General features: G+C 31.6%; 1 protein-coding gene across 1 annotated transcript in view; it reads right to left on the bottom strand.

The window, feature by feature from the left end:
• LOC127701482 (neurochondrin-like) overlaps positions 1-16,420 on the bottom strand; it is a 40,948-nt gene extending 24,528 nt beyond the window's left edge. Inside the window, exons 1-8 of the mRNA XM_052205358.1 lie at positions 16,331-16,420; positions 13,651-13,759; positions 12,856-12,955; positions 12,502-12,587; positions 11,956-12,020; positions 11,348-11,478; positions 10,505-10,632; positions 9,781-9,846 (exon numbers count right to left, since the gene is read on the bottom strand). Of these exons, the coding sequence (XP_052061318.1) occupies positions 9,781-9,846; positions 10,505-10,632; positions 11,348-11,478; positions 11,956-12,020; positions 12,502-12,587; positions 12,856-12,955; positions 13,651-13,743 (669 nt within the window). The 5' untranslated portion in view covers positions 13,744-13,759; positions 16,331-16,420. The remainder of the gene's footprint in view (positions 1-9,780; positions 9,847-10,504; positions 10,633-11,347; positions 11,479-11,955; positions 12,021-12,501; positions 12,588-12,855; positions 12,956-13,650; positions 13,760-16,330) is intronic.
• Between the last annotated feature and the right edge of the window lie 3,274 nt (positions 16,421-19,694).

Here is a 19,694-nt window from a genome sequence, read left to right on the forward strand (position 1 = left end):
CAAGAGTGCACACACTGAAATGTCTCGCCTTCTTTACTAACCATTGATTTTATGTTGATAGTTCTTAATATAAAGCTTTACTACAAGTAACACATAAACTTAACATGAACCAAGAAAATGAGGTCAAGGTCAGATAAACCAAACGAGAAATACATGTACACCTTACAATCATTCAATAAACCAAACATAGTTGACCTATTGCTTATAGTTTCTAAGAAACAGTCTTAACCAAGAAAACTTAACATTGACCAATGAGCCATGAAAATGAGGTCAAGGTCAGATGAACCTTGCCAGACAGACATGTACACCTTACAATCAATTTATGCATTAAATATAGTTGACCTATTGCTTATAGTATCTATGAAACAAACTTAACCATGAAAACTTAATATTGACTAATGAACCATGAAAATGAGGTCAAGGTCAGATGATACCTGCCAGACAGACATATACACCTTACAATCCTTCCATACAACAAATATAGTTGATCTATTGCTTATAGTTGAAGAAAAACAGATCAAAACACAAAAACTTAACACTGAGAAATGAACCGTGAAAATGAGGTCAAGGTCAAATGAAACCTGCTAGACTGACATGTACATCATAGAATATATCCATACAACAAATATAGATGACCTATTTCATATAGTATTAGAAAAAAAGACCAAAACTCAAAAACTTAACTTTGACCACTGAACCATGAAAATGAGGTCAAGGTCAGATGACACCTACCAGTTGGACATGTACACCTTACAATCATTCCATATACCAAATATAGTAGACCTACTGCTTATAGTATCTGATATATGGACTTGAACACGAAAACTTAACCTTGTTCACTGATCCATGAAATGAGGTCGAGATCAAATGAAAATTGTCTGACGGGCATGAGGACCTTGCAAGGTACGCACAAACTAAATATAGTTATCCTATTACTCATAATAAGAAAGAAATCAACATTACAAAATATCTTGACTTTTTTTTCAAGTAGTCACTGAACCATGAAAATGAGGTCAAGGACAATGGATATATATGACAGACGGAAACTTCGTAACATAAGGCATCTATATACAAAGTATGAAGCATCCAGGTCTTCTAGCTTCTAAAATATAAAGCTTTTAAAAAGTTAGCTAACGCCGCTGCCGTAAAAGCCGCCGCCAGATCACTATCCCTATGTCGAGCTTTCTGCGACAAAAGTCGCAGGCTCGACAAAAATCTAAATACATGTTTGGATTCAGCATATCAAAGAACCCCATATATTCAATTTTTGTTAAAATCAAACTAAGTTTAATTTTGGACCCTTTGGACCTTAATGTAGACCAATTTGAAAACTGGAACCAAAATCAAAAATCTAAATACACAGTTAGATTTGGCGTATCAAAGAACCCCAATAATTCAATTTTTGATGAAATAAAACAAAGTTTAATTTTGGACCCTTTTGACCTCAATATGAACCAATTTGATAGCGGGGCCCACAAATAAAAAATCTAAATACATGGTTAGATTCAGCATATCAAAGAAACCCATATATTCAATTTTTGTTGAAATCAAACAAAGTTTAATTTTGGATCCCAACTTGGACCAACTTGAAAACTGGACCCATAATCAAAAATCTAAACACATGTTTAGATTCAGCATATCAAAGAAACCCATATATTCATTTTTTGTTGAAATCAAACAAAGTTTAATTTTGGACCCCAACTTGGACCAACTTGAAAACTGGTCCCATAATCAAAAATCTAAAAACATGTTTGGATTCAGCATATCAAAGAACCCCAAGAATTCAATTTTTGTTAAAATCAAACTAAGTTTAATTTTGGACCCTTTGGACCTTAATGTAGACCAATTTAAAAAACAAGACCCCAAACTAAAAATCTAAATACACGGTTAGATTTGGCATATCGAAGAACCCCAATAATTTAATTTTTGATGAAATAAAACAAAGTTTAATTTTGGACCCTTTTGACCTCAATATGAACCAATTTGATAGCGGGGCACACAAATAAAAAATCTAAATACATGGTTAGATTCAGCATATCAAAGAACCCCATATATTTAATTTTTGTTGAAATCAAACAAAGTTTAATTTTGGACCCCAATTTGGACCAACTTGAAAACTGGGCCCAAAATCAAAAATCTAAATACATGTTTAGATTCAGCATATCAAAGAACCCCATATATTCAATTTTTTAAAAATCAAACTTAGTTTAATTTTGGACCCTTTGGACCTCAATGTGGACCAATTTGATAACAGGGCCCAAAAATCAAAATACATGGTTAGATTCAGCATATCAAAGAACCCCATATATTCAATTTTTGTTGAAATCAAACAAAGTTTAATTTTGGACCCCAACTTCGACCAACTTGAAAACTGGACCCATAATCAAAAATCTAAACACATGTTTAGATTCAGCATATCAAAGAACCCCACAAATTCAATTTTTGCCAAAATCAAACTAAGTTTAATTTTGGACCCTTTGGACCTTAATGTAGACCAATTTAAAAAACGGGACCCAAAATTAAAAATCTAAATACACGATTAGATTTGGCATATCAAAGAACCCCAATAATTCATATTTTGATGAAATAAAACAAAGTTTAATTTTGGACCCTTTTGACCTCAATATGAACCAATTTGATAGTGGGACCCACAAATAAAAAATCTAAATACATGGTTAGATTTAGCATATCAAAGAACCCCATATATTTAATTTTTGTTGAAATCAAACAAAGTTTAATTTTGGACCCCAATTTGGACCAACCTGAAAACTGGGCCCAAAATCTAAAATCTAAATACATTTTTGGATTCAGCATATCAAAGAACCCCATATATTCAATTTTTGTTAAAATCAAACTAAGTTTAATTTTGGACCCTTTGGACCTTAATGTAGACCAATTTGAAAACAGGACCCAAAATTAAAAAATCTAAATCCACGGTTAGATTTGACATATCAAAGAACCCCAATAATTAAATTTTTGATGAAATAAAACAAAGTTTAATTTTGGACCCTTTTGACCTCAATATGAACCAATTTGATAGCGGGGCCCACAAATAAAAAATCTAAATACATGGTTAGATTCAGCATATCAAAGAACCCCATATATTTAATTTTTGTTGAAATCAAACAAAGTTTAATTTTGGACCCCAATTTGGACCAACTTGAAAACTGGGCCCAAAATCAAAAATCTAAATACATGTTTAGATTCAGCATATCAAAGAACCCCACAAATTCAATTTTTGCCAAAAATCAAACTAAGTTTAATTTTGGACCCTTCGGACCTTAATGTAGACCAATTTAAAAAACGGGACCCAAAATTAAAAATCTAAATACACGATTAGATTTGGCATATCAAAGAACCCCAATAATTCAATTTTTGATGAAATAAAACAAAGTTTTATTTTGGACCCTTTTGACCTCAATATGAACCAATTTGATAGTGGGACCCACAAATAAAAAATCTAAATACATGGTTAGATTTAGCATATCAAAGAACCCCATATATTTAATTTTTGTTGAAATCAAACAAAGTTTAATTTTGGACCCCAATTTGGACCAACCTGAAAACTGGGCCCAAAATCTAAAATCTAAATACATTTTTGGATTCAGCATATCAAAGAACCCCATATATTCAATTTTTGTTAAAATCAAACTAAGTTTAATTTTGGACCCTTTGGACCTTAATGTATACCAATTTGAAAACAGGACCCAAAATTAAAAAATCTAAATCCACGGTTAGATTTGGCATATCAAAGAACCCCAATAATTAAATTTTTGATGAAATAAAACAAAGTTTAATTTTGGACCCTTTTGACCTCAATATGAACCAATTTGATAGCGGGGCCCACAAATAAAAAATCTAAATACATGGTTAGATTCAGCATATCAAAGAACTACATATATTCAATTTTGTTGAAATCAAACAAAGTTTAATTTTGGACCCCAACTTGGACCAACTTGAAAACTGGACCCATAATCAAAAATCTAAATACATGTTTAGATTCAGCATATCAAAGAACCCCAAGAATTCAATTTTTGTTAAAATCAAACTTAGTTTAATTTTGGACCCTTTGGACCTTAATGTAGACCAATTTAAAAAACGGGTAAAAATAAAAAGAATGCTCCGGAGGGCGTAGCTTGATACGACCGCAGAGGTCGAACCCTGAACAGTTGGGGTAAGTATGGACACAACATTCAAGCTTGATACAGCTCTGAATTTGGATTGTGATTAAATATTATACACAGCATAGGTTTCTGACACAGAATGAATGTGGTCTAAGAACTTAAAAATTTTAAATTGGACATTCACCTATTATGGTCCAATATCCAAAATCTAAATACATGGTTAGATTCAGCATATCAAAGAACCCCAATAATTCAATGTTTGATGAAATCAAACAAAGTTGAATTTTGGACCCTTTTGACCTCAATGTGGACAAAGTTGATAATGGGGCCCAAAAATCAAAAATCTAAATACATGGTTAGATTCAGCATATCAAAGAACCCCATATATTCAATTTTTGTTGAAATCAAACAAAGTTTAATTTTGGACCCCGATTTGGACCAACTTGAAAACTGGGCCCATAATCAAAAATCTAAATACATGTGTAGATTCAGCATATCAAAGAACCCTAAGAATTCAATTTTTGTTAAAATCAAACTAAGTTTAATTTTGGACCCTTTGGACCTTAATGTAGACCAATTTGAAAACGGAACCAAAAATTAAGAATCTAAATACACGGTTAGATTCAGCATATCAAAGAACCCCAATAATTCAATTTTTGATGAAATCAAACAAAGTCTAATTTTGGACCCTTTGGACCTCAATATGGACCAATTTAAAAACGGGGCCCAAAATCCAAAAACTTAATACACGGTTAGAATCAGCATATTAAAGAACCCCAAGAATTCAAGAATAAAACCCCATTGAAATTGGTCAAGAAATAAGCAATTTATATGAAGTATCTTCTTTTGCACAATACTGTGCAATTGAATATTTCTTGCTATTGCGCAATACTGTACAATTGACAATTTCTTGCTATTGCGCAATATTGTGCTATTGGATATTTCTTGCTATTGCACAATACTGTGCAATTGAAGATTTCTTGCTATTGCGCAATACTGTGCAATTGAAGATTTCTTGCCATTGTGCAATACTGTGCAATTGAAAATTTCTTGCTATTGCACAATACTTACTATATAATAATTTACACATCCTGTTTGGTGTGTATCTCCTAACATATCATTATTATTTGCTTTTAAATATAAAACAGAAATAACCAACTTAAAATGGAAAATTTTAAAAGAAAAAAAAAGGAGCAAAAAGAAAAAAAAGGAAAAAAAACAAAAAATCCCCCCCCCCAAATTTTTTGAACCCCCTTATGATTCATCACCCCAAACTCAATCCCAGCCTTCCCTTTGTGGTATGGTACCATGCAGTACAATTTCAGAGAGATCCATACACTTACACACAAGTAATTATCATGAAACTAGAAAAATGCTTGTTTTTGGCCCCTAATTCCTAATATTTTGAGGCAATTACCCCCAAAATCAATCCCAGCATTCCCTGTGTGATATGGAACCTTGTGGTACAATTTCAGAGAGATCCATACACTTGAACACAAGTTATTGTCTGGATACTAGAAAAATGCTTATTTTTGGCCCCTTTTTGGCCCCTTATTCCTAAACGTTTAGGGCAATTACCCCCAAACTCAATTCCAGCTTTCCCTTTGTGATATGGAACCTTGTAGTACAATTTCAGAAAGATCGATACACTAACACACAAGTAATTATCATGAAACTAGAAAAATGCTTGTTTTTGGCCCCTTTTTTGGCCCCTAATTCCTAATATTTTGAGGCAATTACCCCCAAAATCAATCCCAGCATTCCCTGTGTGATATGGAACCTTGTGGTACAATTTCAGAGAGATCCATACACTTGAACACAAGTTATTGTCTGGAAACTAGAAAAATGCTTATTTTTGGCCCCTTTTTGGCCCCTTATTCCTTAACGTTTTGGGCAATTACCCCCAAACTCAATTCCAGCTTTCCCTTTGTGATATGGAACCTTGTAGTACAATTTCAGAAAGATCCATACACTTACACACAAGTTATTGTCATGAAACTAGAAAAATGCTTGTTTTTTGCCCCTTTTTTTGCCCCTAATTCCTAATATTTTGAGGCAATTACCCCCAAAATCAATCCCAGCATTCCCTGTGTGATATGGAACCTTGAGGTACAATGTCAGAGAGATCCATACACTAACACACAAGTTATGTCTGGAAGTTACAAAAATGCTTATTTTTGGCCCTTTTTGGCCCCTAATTCCTTAACTGTTGGTACCATAACCCCCAACCTTCCTTTTGTGGTATTGAACCTTATGGTAAAATTTCATAGAGATCCATTGACTTAAACTAAAGTTAGAGTGCGAAAACCAATTTTTGTTGAAATAAAACAAAGTTTAATTTTGGACCCCAACTTGGACAACTTGAAAACTGGTCCCATAATCAAATATCTAAACACATGTTTAGATTCAGCATATCAAAGTACCCCAAGAATTCAATTTTTGTTAAAATCAAACTAAGTTTAATTTTGGACCCTTTGGACCTTAATGTAGACCAATTTAAAAATGGGACCCAAAATTAAAAATCTAAAAACACGGTTAGATTTGGCATATCAAAGAACCCCAAGAATTCAATTTTTGATGAAATCAAACAAAGTTTAAATTTGGACCCTTTTGACCTCAATATGAACCAATTTGATAGCGGGCCCACAAATAAAAAATCTAAATACATGGTAAGATTCAGCATATCAAAGAACCCCATATATTCAATTTTTGTTGAAATCAACCAAAGTTAAATTTTGGACCCCAATTTGGACCAACTTGAAAACTGGACCAAAAATCTAAAATCTAAATACATGTTTAGATTCAGCATATCAAAGAACCCCATATATTCAATTTTTGTTGAAATCAAACAAAGTTTAATTTTGGACCCCAACTTGGACCAACTTGAAAACTGGGCCCATTATCAAAAATCTAAACACATGTTTAGATTCAGCATATCAAAGAACCCCAAGAATTCAATTTTTGTTAAAATCAAACTAAGTTTAATTTTGGACCCTTTTGACCTCAATGTGGACAAAGTTGATAACGGGGCCCAAAAATCAAAAATCTAAATACATGGTTAGATTCAGCATATCAAAGAACCCCATATATTCAATTTTTGTTGAAATCAAACAAAGTTTAATTTTGGACCCTTTTGACCTCAATATTAACCAATTTGATAGCAGGGCACACAAATAAAAAATCTAAATACATGGTTAGATTCAGCATATCAAAGAACCCCATATATTCAATTTTTGTTGAAATCAAACAAAGTTTAATTTTGGACCCCAATTTGGACCAACTTGAAAACTGGGCCCAAAATTAAAAATCTAAATACATGTATAGATTCAGCATATCAAAGAACCCCATATATTCAATTTTTGTTAAAATCAAACTAAGTTTAATTTTGGACCCTTTGGACCTTAATGTAGACCAATTTGAAAACTGGACACAAAATTAAAAATCTAAATACACGGTCAGATTTGGCATAACAAATAAATAAATGTGGTCAAAGATTTTACAAATCTAATGCGCCATACTGTGCAATTAAAGATTACTTCTTGAAATTTTTCAATATTTGAAATTTGAAAAAAAAATAATATTTGAGGAATAATTCTTTTTAATTTCTGAAATCTGAAATGAGAAAAAATTGACCCCCCATAATTTCTTTTTACCCCCCCCCCCCCCCCTCAATTCTTTCCCTCAAGATATGGTCATAATCTCAATTCAAATTTCCAATGGAATTGCAACCATAATTACCCATTTAAATTTACTTTAGTGCTAACTTAATTTATTTTATAATAGAATTTAAAATATGGTGTCAAATCTTTCATATGGATTTTTTTGTAAAAAAAAAAAAGATGCAACATTTGCAGAAATTTTTACTGGTCTTCCTTTATAAATTTGCATTTCTTTAAACATAATTTAAAAGCAGTGTAAGGGAAGTAATCAAAGCGTTGTATGTGGATTACCTCCCTTACACTGTTTTAAATTGTCTTAATTGTTCATTAACCATTACTTTATACATAGTTTAAAAGCAGTGTAAGGGAGGTAATTCAAATGATGTATTTGATTTATCTCCCTTACACTGCTTTAAATTATGTTTTGTACTAAAGTATTTGTCCATATAAAAATGCTTGATTTTTGCCCCTTTTATGGCCCCTAATTCCTAAAATTTTGAGGCAATCACCCCCAAAATCAATCCCAGCATTCCCTTTGTGATATGGAACCTTGTGGTACAATGTCAGAGAGATCCATACACTAACACACAAGTTATGTCTGGAAGTTACAAAAATGCTTATTTTTGGCCCCTTATTCCTTAACTGTTGGTACCATAACCCCCAAAATCAATCCCAACCTTTCTTTTGTGGTATTGAACCTTATGTTAAAATTTCATAGAGATCCATTCACTTAAACAAAAGTTAGAGTGCGAAAACCAGTGTGTCTTCGGACGACGACAACCATGATGACGACGACGCCAACGTCATACCAATATATATTCGCAAAAATTTTTTTGCGGTCGTATAAAAAATGAATTAAGGACTTTCAAACATGCATCATTAAATTCCAGTGAACAGTGCTTTCCGACTGCTCAATAATAATTTTTTTACAATATTTATTGTTAAATGAAACTGAAAACTTAAGAACCATGTATTTGTTTAATCATTTACATAGAATGCTCTAAAAGATGAAAAAATTTACTTTTATTTTCTGTTGATCGCCATAATTATCTCCCTTTGTTGAATGCTAAAACAAGTTTTGGTGAATACCATTGATTGGAATCTGTAGATCCACAAAAATCTGATTCAAAATGAATACAGTATGACAGATAATATGTAAAGAACACTCTGAAACCAGCAAATCCTTACATAGTTTGACCACATAACAAAAATGGAAACAATAGGCCACTTCACGGTTAGTTCGGCCATATTGAATAGGGGGCAGATTTTTTTTAAAGAGGTGGAAATAGTATGATAGTACAGGAAATCCTATGCATGTTTCCAAGCAACTGCTCTGTTTTAATGATGTTTTCCCGTATTTTTTATACTATTTTTACCTCCATTATGAAAATCTGCCCCCTATCCAATATGGCCGAACTAACCGTGAAGGGGCCTATTTTATCCTACATATGTATCAAGACCTTTCATTGTCAGCAAAAATAAAGGAGTAATATCACCAAAGTTTTTCCCTATTCTTTGTTAACATAATACATTTTAGAAAATTTACTATTAAACAATTAATCTTTTTTCAAAGAAAGTCATAGTCTGCATGATTTTCTAGCGCTTCTAAAGATTTTTAACATGATTAAAAATAAACATACCCAGAGGTATAATGATTAAATGTTTCTACTTTCTGTGTGAAATCTAATTATAAGGCAAAAGAAGTATTTATAATATACCAATCAATATTAAAATAAAAAAGTTTGCTTTTAGAAACTTGAAATAACATCCTTTTACACAGCTTCATAAACTGAAATCACAGAAATGAATTACCTTCCCAAATCTAGTTCACATTTTCTTTCTTCAAGTTTAAATCTTATACTAATTTACTTGATAATTTACAAATAAAATATAGAGCACAGCATTTTCTCCTCAAAATTTGTGAACATATAGAACTTAATTTGTAAGCTTAGAGATGCATTGCTTTCTATAGGTTACATTAAGAAATAAGAACTAACCACATCTTTAGGCAAAGATGACACTATTCCAGACACAACAGCACATAGCTCAAACTTTCTTTCATCCTAAAATATAAAGGCAATTTGAAAAAAACATAACAACAATATGATGTTTTATATATAATGTATTGTATGTGCTGTATATTATTTTTTAAGGTCTAATCAAAAAGCTTGCCCACTTTAAATGTTGAATACTCTAATTAAAAAAACAACAAATGCATACTCTAAAAGTCTTTCTATATTCATTTCAAATAAATAACATATCTTAGGCCTTTAATATGCTTATAAATATACATCCTGTTTTATTCATCTGAAGATTAGCATTGTTTAAACAAATTATATGATAACAGCATTGGTTTGCAGAATGGAAGTCATTACTGCAACTGTAGGATTTTCATATCTTTATATACAGTTTTTCTTAAGTTAACAGGTCATGAATTGAAAAGTTGTAATACCAACAGAAATCCTAAATTCATTTGGGGCTAAAGGAATTTACTTTTGGCTTGCTAAAAATTTGTTTCAGAGGGTGCAACAGTCTTTTTCTTTTGCAGACTAGTATACATTACTTAGTCTTAGGCTTTATAGAAAGTGCCAATTGCCTAAAACAAAATTGTGAGGGAATGATAGGTTAGTTCTCACTTTCAATATCTACTGTAGCAATCTGATCAGTTGCAGAAAATCAATACCCACAATTCATTTTATTATTTGTCAAGTTAATGCATACCTGAAAAGTTTCCAGTTGATTACAGAAATGTTCTAATACAACCTGCATTGATGGAGTATCTTTCTTCCATGCATAATCACCACAAAGATGTAGTACTGATTGTAAGATAACTTGTCCTTTTTCACAGCCTGTTTAAAAAAGTATTAAAAGTAACAATATATTCAGACTTTTATAGAGAAAATGTGTTCATGAATAAAGGATATGTAAGGTATATGTCAAAGAGACAACAACCCAATGACACAAAAGACCAGAAACCAGAAAATGTCTAAGGTAAACAAAATGGTCTTCAACAAGACAAGTGAGTCGAGAAAAGTTGTGAATATATTTCATAGAGACTACATGTATTTAGAGAGCACTCAGTTCCATTTCTACCTTTTTCTGTCACGTTTCTGATGAATTTATTGATAACTGTACTGTATATGTTTTTTTTTAAATGTTTTACTCTTGCACCAGACATTCAAGAGACTGTCAATTCAGAACTTTTTGCTATGTTTTCATAATCGTGAAAAATTGCAATGAGAAAGATTTCACAAATATAAAACTTGCATTTTAAATTTCAAAAGCATTAATGGTCTGTGGGTTTTTCTAAAATTACAATATTAAATCTTACATTTATTTCCATTGTTTAACAATCAAAATGTTAATTGCACTCAAAAATTTATGAATTTACAGTAAAACGGAAGATATATGGAATTTTTATCATATGTGTTATTAAGTCCCACTATGAATATTTGAAGTTACATTTGTATTTAAGCAAACATCTCCAGTATAAACTATTAATGCATAATTCATTCAAGTGTTTCAATAATGATTCTATTCTAGAATGATCCGATAAAGACCTACCAGGTAAATGTTTTGTAATTACTTCAGACAAGGCAGTTACTGTCCCATAATCCACCAGTTTTATAGAACCTTCTTCTGTTTGTGCAAAAGCTGACAGTAAATCATAACAATCTATTATCATATCTTCCTGACTGGAAAAAACAAGGAAAGATTTTTTACATGATATTCTTAAATTAAAACTTCAAATTATGAAATAACATTTAGAAACATTTTTTTAATTTGAGTTCATTTATATGTTTTGGAGTTTAGTGTGACGTCCAATTTCATTGAACTAGTACACATTTTTGTTTAGGGGCCAGCTGAAGCCCGCCTCCGGGTGCGGGATATTCTTGCTGTGTTGAAGACCCATTGGTGGCCTTCAGCTGTTTTCTGCTCTTTGGTCGGGTTGTTGTCTCTTTGACACATTCCCAATTTTCATTCTCAATTTCATGTCAGTTCTGGGTTTCTTTAAGGCAGAGTTAAACACTAAATAGCCAATTATTTCTATGCCTACCAACCATTTTTGGGAAGAGCTGTAAAATTTGCCCCCATCAAATACAACTGAAAATAATACATCTTGAAAATATGTTTTTTTCTGAAGAAATTATACATTGTAAGTTATATATTACCTGTCACTGTCTGTTATAATGTCATTTATACTTCTAAGGATTTTATAAACTTCAAATTCTAATACCTGAAACAAAATAAAATATGATAATTGAAAAAATAAAGTATTTTGTGGACAATTTTTGTCACACTTATACTAAAATGTAAATAAAATCACACATATGGCTTATTAAAAGTCTTGTTTCTATACATATCTTTTTTTATGTTTGCCATACAGAGACATTAAATAGGATCTGTTGAACCAATGAGATTCAAAAATAATTGGTGTGTGTTTAAATTTGGTTTGATTTTGAGTATCTTAAAACAATTTTAAAGAAATTTTTAAATGGTTGAAATATGAATTTAATCTTTCTTTTGCTGCTTTATTTTTATTCAACAACAACAAAAAGTATCTTCACAACATTTTTTTTACAGCAAGTTAGATAACATCTCACATAATGCTTTTCAAAGGAGATACTTATAGTTAAAAAAAAAAAATGGTAAAAACAGTTTCTGGTTGTGAGGATTGTCAGTTTTCCTAGCTTAGTACATGTGTTAGTAATACAAACCAGCTGATTATCACCACATAAGCCTGATAGAATTTTCAATGCTAAACTTCTGTAAACATCGACTTCACAATCTTCTGGAATGTTTTCTGTAAATAAACAATTCATTTAAATTCAATGAAAAATTCTGTAAAGCAATCAATTTTTCTATTAATCAGCCCCTATCTATATATTTACCTGAAACATGAAATTTCTTGAGAATATTTTATATAATTTTTCTCCTGTTTACTGAAATGACAAATTCATGCTTATTTGATTTACCAATACATATAACAAAATGACAGCTTTCAGATTTTGGAATTTAATTAGCATTCATTGGCAAAAAAAATTCATATCAGCTTAAAATTACAATCTTACTTGATTTCAATAATCTATTGAAGAACGTAACTCCAATGGCATCAAGTGCTCTTTTTCTGTCTTCCAATGACAACTGTTTGGCATTGGTAGTCTTTGCAAACTACAAATATCAAAAGAATATTATGAAAATGATTAGTTTGTTTATTAACTGAAGCAAATTTCAATACAAATTATGTCATTAAGTTTTATTTGGGTGGGTTGGGGACCTGTGTGTCCATGTAAAACTATTGACAATTTGAGAGTAACTAGTAATCTCTAGCACATATATTGGTAGATCAGTTGAACCTTGATATTTTTTATGTGAACAAATTGGTTCTGAAACTCCAGCCCAACATACATTGGGTACATGCAGTGGTAATAGGCTAGCATACAGTGTAAAAGTAGTTGTCAACCTAATGACCAAGAAAACTCGGCTCCAAAGGTCTTAGGTTAATTACTGGTAGTAGAATAATTTATACATATAAATCAACTTAAGTCATTTAGACCTTAATAGTAGTAGTACTGTAGTCTTTTAATTACATTTGACATGGGTAGATTAAGTGTCTCATCAGATTGAAGAACTGCTTGTAAGGGGTCATGTAATTCATCTGATTATCTGACATAAAATGACAATTCTCTGAAGAGATCTTTCCGTATTGTACAATGCACACAAGACTATACATTTGGAATATTCAAAGATTATTAATAAACAACTTATATGAAGTAATGACATTACATGTATATAGCTAATGTATTATATAAAGCATGATGAGGTAAAAGTATATATTCACATAGTACATGTATGAAAAAACTTACCAGAAGCAAGGCTGCAAATCTTTCATTATCTGTCTTAGCATTTTCAAGTACAGAAAATGTTTTTCTTATGTTTTTATCATCAGATGTTGCCATGGTTATGACAATTATCCTGAAAAAAAATATCATAAATAATCTATATTTCATTTCCTTTGCCATCCAATTGCCTGTTTTTCAGGCTTGGTAGGGGCCACAGGGATGCCAAAGGAATCTCGAACTACAATTTTATGTGCCATTGTACTTTAATATGAGTTATACAATGTACATGTTCAAACCAATATCAATTACCCTATTTATTCGAACTGATATCCAATCTCATAGGTACAACCTACATGAATATTTAGAAACATAGATGTAATATGTTAAATATATATTGCACATAGAAAATGCATATTATCTAAATTCAATAATACATTTAAAGACAAAAAAATCATCACAACAAGTCTATAAAACATAAAAGACATCACTACGTTTTACAACCTAATCCGCCATTAAAAATAAATGTGAATTTGAAAATCACATGAAAACTGTGTTGGGAAACCTATAATTTTGTAGTTCAGATTTTAATTTAGCTTATATTCTGCTTCCACATTACAAATGTAGATAAGATAAACATTTAACATCGAAGAAACCAAATATGCAAAATTAAATTGTGCCGAAGTTACATAAAGACTTAGTTATTTTACGCTCTTATGGCTATTTTTAGATCCGTCAAAGGTCATGATCACAATGATCTTGTTGTCCAATATGTTACTTCAAAAAATCAAAGACAAAACGATCAGATTCTAGAGTGTCAGAGTCAGAAAAAAATTGTCACTGGCATGGTCAAAAATATATTATACTTTAATATTTAAAAATATCAACTGTATTGAGTTTAGTCTTTGTTGAAGAATGATCAGAGAGACTTTGATCAAAATAAAAATATTTTTTCAAATAATATTGCATTTACTTACTAAATTACTAATGAAATTCTTTAAAAAAAATTTTTAAAAAATACATTTTACTTTAAGATCTAATTCAACAAATGAACTATATAAGTTTGATTTTCATTGTGACTTTATTTCCTGTGCCCCTTTTGTAAATAGACAGGTTTTTCCAATTATCTACCTTAGATTGTGATTGTGATGTGACTTTTAAGTGTCGTCATAGTAGCAGTCGCCATAACAGTTTTGTGAAAAAATTATAAACAAGCTAAACATCTATTTCCCAACCTACAATTTGCTTACCCTAAACACAAGAATGGGAAGGAGTACTTGACCTCAGCAAAATTAAAAATGCTATAAATAATAAAGTTATTAGATAAGGAATGGACATTAAATTATAAGTGTATTGCAGGTAAGGTGTTGTTGGGTTTTATATAATAAAGAGCTGCGCCATGAGCACATGCTACGCCCGTTGCCCTTTTAGCTCATCATTATGCTTTAAATGTATTTATGATGATCAACTAGAAATACTGTGAACACTGCTAGAATAGACCCCTCCTCCCCCCCCCCCCCCCAAAAAAAAAACCAACATGAACACATAGTGGTACCCATTGACACAAAACATGAATAATTTGACACTATGAGCATGATGAGGGCTACTTCATGTTTAACTAAGTTTGTGGCATCGATTTTTAAACCAATAAAATTCTGCAACCGTCCAAAGTGTGGAAATTATAAAATGGACAGTTTTCAACAATTTGTCAACGAATAAAGAAACATATCACCACAATGTCATATCAGAAATTTATCAAAAACAAAAGGGAGTTTATTTCAATAGATATAAACGAGCCTTCAAAGTTTTATAAACTGCTCAAAGCATTTTTGAGTTATTGCCCTAAATCTGGAAAATCCCACATTTTATGAATAAAGTCCCAAAACGGAAACTTAAAATCTAAAATTAATTAAAACTGACAGAGAGCTTACGTCAATAGATATAAACAATTCACCAAAGTTTCATGAAAATTGGTAAAAGCATTTTGATGTTATTGTCCGAAGCGTTGACAACAGACAGACGAACAAACAACGGTATACCATAATACATCCTGTAAACGGGCGTATAAAAATGAAACTGCATTTCATATGTTACACCTGGGGCATAACATATTACTATATTATACTAATCCCAGATAACATATGATTATCAATTATAATTACATGGTACAGGTACCTATAGACATGTAACGTTTGTATATACATGTAGTAATATAACATTGTGAAAAAGTTTACTGTTGAAAGTGAAAGTAGTAATTTGGCCAAAGTGAAAGTTGGGTAGAAATATAAATATTCAGCATTTATTCAAGACTCAAATTATATCCTTTGAATATTTTTGGGGCCCAAGCTCTGAAGAGAGAAAACACCAATGGATTTTGCTGGGACGTGCATATTCTATTAACATGATTAAAATAATAATGGATATTACAATGTAAGCAGGTTAATTCATTATTTCACGTTATAACAGGTGCAATTTTTGAAAGCCAATTTGTTTTAAAAAAGAAATGCAGTGTAAGCAATAGTAAAAATAATTGTGATTTGAGGCCAAAATGTGAGCTTATAACATAAAATTTGTATAACTTGATCTGTTGCTTTTTCTGAGACACAGGGTCATCAGGATGATCTATTTTAGGGAGGGTCACGATAAATTTGAGATTTTACACATACGATGGACTGTAAAAATACATCAAGCTGAGAATGTAGTTTACCTGAAGAGAAATGTAATAAACTGATAAAAGATAGATATTTTTTAAAGTCGTCTTCTGTTCGACTTTAAAACGGAAGCTGCACGCGGTATGATAAATTTCGAACCGAGGACGGAACGATATGAGATATATCCGACAATTTTGTTAAGTCTTAGAGGGCCGTATACTTATTGTTCTCTGTCTCAGAGTTTTATATGCTAGTTATTTGAATGTTACTAATTACCAAACAGAAAAAGAGTATAAATATATCTAGATGTCCATCACTATGACTATTAGTAGAATGGTGAAAAATGACAAAATCATAGTTTGAAGACATAATCTTTTACACGGTACCAGAGACATATAATACATATTATATGTCTCTGACGGTACCTATATCTTCAAATCCTTTTATAAGTTCAAAGGTTTGTATCATATCACAACGACAACTTCTGTAAGTTAGCCGAGGAGGAAGTTTGAGTACTTTTAATCTTTCAAGCTTCATAGCAGCTGCACAAAGGATTGGGCCCGGTAAAGCCTTTTTGGCCCAAAAATATAGCATTTTCACAAATTTGTTAAAACGTAAACTTTTAGCTAGTTATTGGAAAGAAGAATACGTTTGTTACATAAATATGGGCTGTTTTTTGACAATACGATGCACATGCATCAGGTTCTAGCATCATTTATTCATGCAAGATTACTAAAAACTTCACAATTTTAGCATTTGTGCTAATTTTAGACGGCTAAAATGGAAGTGGCCGCACTTGTGTTCAGTCTTAATATTTAAATCTATGTTGTATTTGATGATAATGCATAACATATATAAAGGTTGAGACTGAACATGAATCAGTACGGCCACTTACATATGGCATGTTTGATAGATTTTTCATATTTAAGCTTGAACTTGAGCGTCTTATAGACCAAATCAGTTCAAATCTTTTACATGAACCAATTGAATCGACTGAAGTAGACACTTAAGTGTTTAAAAAATGTCAAAAATCTTTCATCAGAGAAATATTTCGAGAAACCCGAGTTCGAGGCAAACAGAGTTAACTGTATCTGGAATTAATTTAGTTGATCTCATCTGCACATTTTCAACAGAAATTATATCTCTTTTTTAAATGCATGTATCATAATATGGTGTTTCCATATTCCAAATATGGTCGTACTAATCCAATATATAATTTTAAAAATATAGATTGATCTTTAAAACTAAATGTCCGGTTAATCAAACCAAGAATACGATGGCTATATTGATTTTACTTAAAGAATGCCGTGTAAATTTAAGGTCTTTTGAAAAATAATTTCGTTGAAGATCCTTTTCTTATTGTTCCTCTTCAATGATATCTGCATTGGTCATAGTATAAGCATTTTCAGGATTATTTCTTCCATAGTGATCGCGCTTACAGAAGTACAGTGGCATAGCTATGCCATTTTCAAATTTACACCCGAATATAGGGTCGCTTCATGCCCCTCAGAGGATCCAGGGCAGAGCCCCGGCAGTGTGGTCCAGGGGGCGCTTAGCCTTCCGGCAGCTCGCGCGTTAGCGAGAAACAGATACCATTCTGTCATCAAAAACTCATCAATAGCAGCCTACTTGTCCAATTGGAGATTCATATGTTTATATTTCTGTTTGATTTATTCACTGTGTTGGTTTGGAATCTAATGATCATTGGTTTTAGAGAAGAACTTCAAAACCAGTTTCTGTAAAATATGTTTAAAAGGAGATGAGGGCTTAAACAATCAATCGAAAAAAAATCCAAAATTTTAAAGATAGTTTTAAAAAAGCAAGTCTTCATTTCAATGTTGTCATTCTATCAATTATTTTGACTTCCTCTAATTTTTTCACCGTGGCTTTTTATGCGCAAATTTCGTTAATGCACATATGAAATAATTAATTTTCATAGATGTTCAGGTGTAATATAAAAGTTCAAAGCACATATCGTATCTTAGCTTCCATATATAATATAGAAAACGTCAGTCAAAATAGGTAGCCAAGGCTCCATGTTGAAGGCCGTACTTTGACCTATAATGGTTTACTTTTACAAATTAAGATTTGAATGGAGAGTTATCTCATTGGCACTAATGCCACATCTTCTTATATCAATATACATTTATCAAACAATCAATTGTAAAGATTTGTACAGTATTGTGAATAAAAGTTACCAGAATTGTATAAATCACTGCATATGCAACGTAATCTTAGAACCAGAGAACATGAATATCGACATTCAATACTTAAGAAATAAAATATACTTGAAGTACAAAATCGGTATTAGTTCAGCAGAGACATTTTCCTGTTTTTACGCGAAGCAAATTTTTTTATATCTCCCTTTACATTAATTGGCATTTCTCGGTGTAGCAACGGGCATGGTAAGCAGTACGGTGAGTATGATCCAAACACACGGATACAAGCATTATCTTATCATATTTAAAGTTTTGTACAAAAAAGAAAGTTCTCTAACGGACGATCCAACGATCAACCTCTGTTTTGAAGAAGTTCGAATCTCCATGGATCTCATTCCTGTACGCTTTAAAAATATTTCTTCAAGTTTAGCATGTGGAATTTGATTCCTGGTGCTTGTATATAGTTAACAGATACTGGGCTTTAAATCTGAACTCAGTCACCTATCTACAATTAAATAATGTTCTCGTACTAGGAACAACACAATTATTTCCGTATTCCATGTATACCTTACAACAAAATTATTTTTATTTACCTGTGTACTTTATTTTATTTGGCGGCATTTTGTCCAAGGTTATGGTTGTCTTTCTGATATTGTTTTACATCTAACCCCATTGTTTTACTAATTTTGTATTTACATTGTGCCATAGATCAAATTTATTTGTTCAGTGTATGTTCACTTGTTTTTGTTAATATATGTCTTTTGATTGAGTTAAGCCATTTCAATTTTCAATTGATATTTTATAGTGTGTCTTTCTATGTTGTGATGTTACACTATTGTTTCATGTAGGGTGAAGGTTGGCGCCTATTAAAACGTTTAAACCCGCTGCATTTGTTTGCACCTGTCCTAAGTCAAGAACCTGATGTTCAGTGGTTGTCGTTTGTTGATGTGGTTCATAAGTGTTTCTCGTTTCTCGTTTTTTTTATATAGATTAGACCGTTGGTTTTCATGTTTGAATAGTTTTACACTAGTCATTTTTGGGGTCCTTTATAGCTTGCTGTTCGGTGTGAGCTAAGGCTCCGTGTTGAAGGCCGTACTTTGACCTATACTGGTTTACTTTTACAAATTGTGACTTGGATGGAGAGCTGTCTCATTGGCACTCATACCACATCATCTTATATCTAAGTTAAGATTTTCAATAAAAGCTTTACTTAATTAATATTTAATGTTGACTCCTTCAGACTGCCAAACACCGCCACCAA

The sequence above is a fragment of the Mytilus californianus genome, unplaced genomic scaffold, assembly GCF_021869535.1.
Source record: "Mytilus californianus isolate M0D057914Y unplaced genomic scaffold, xbMytCali1.0.p SCAF_5, whole genome shotgun sequence".
NCBI lineage: Eukaryota > Metazoa > Mollusca > Bivalvia > Mytilida > Mytilidae > Mytilus > Mytilus californianus.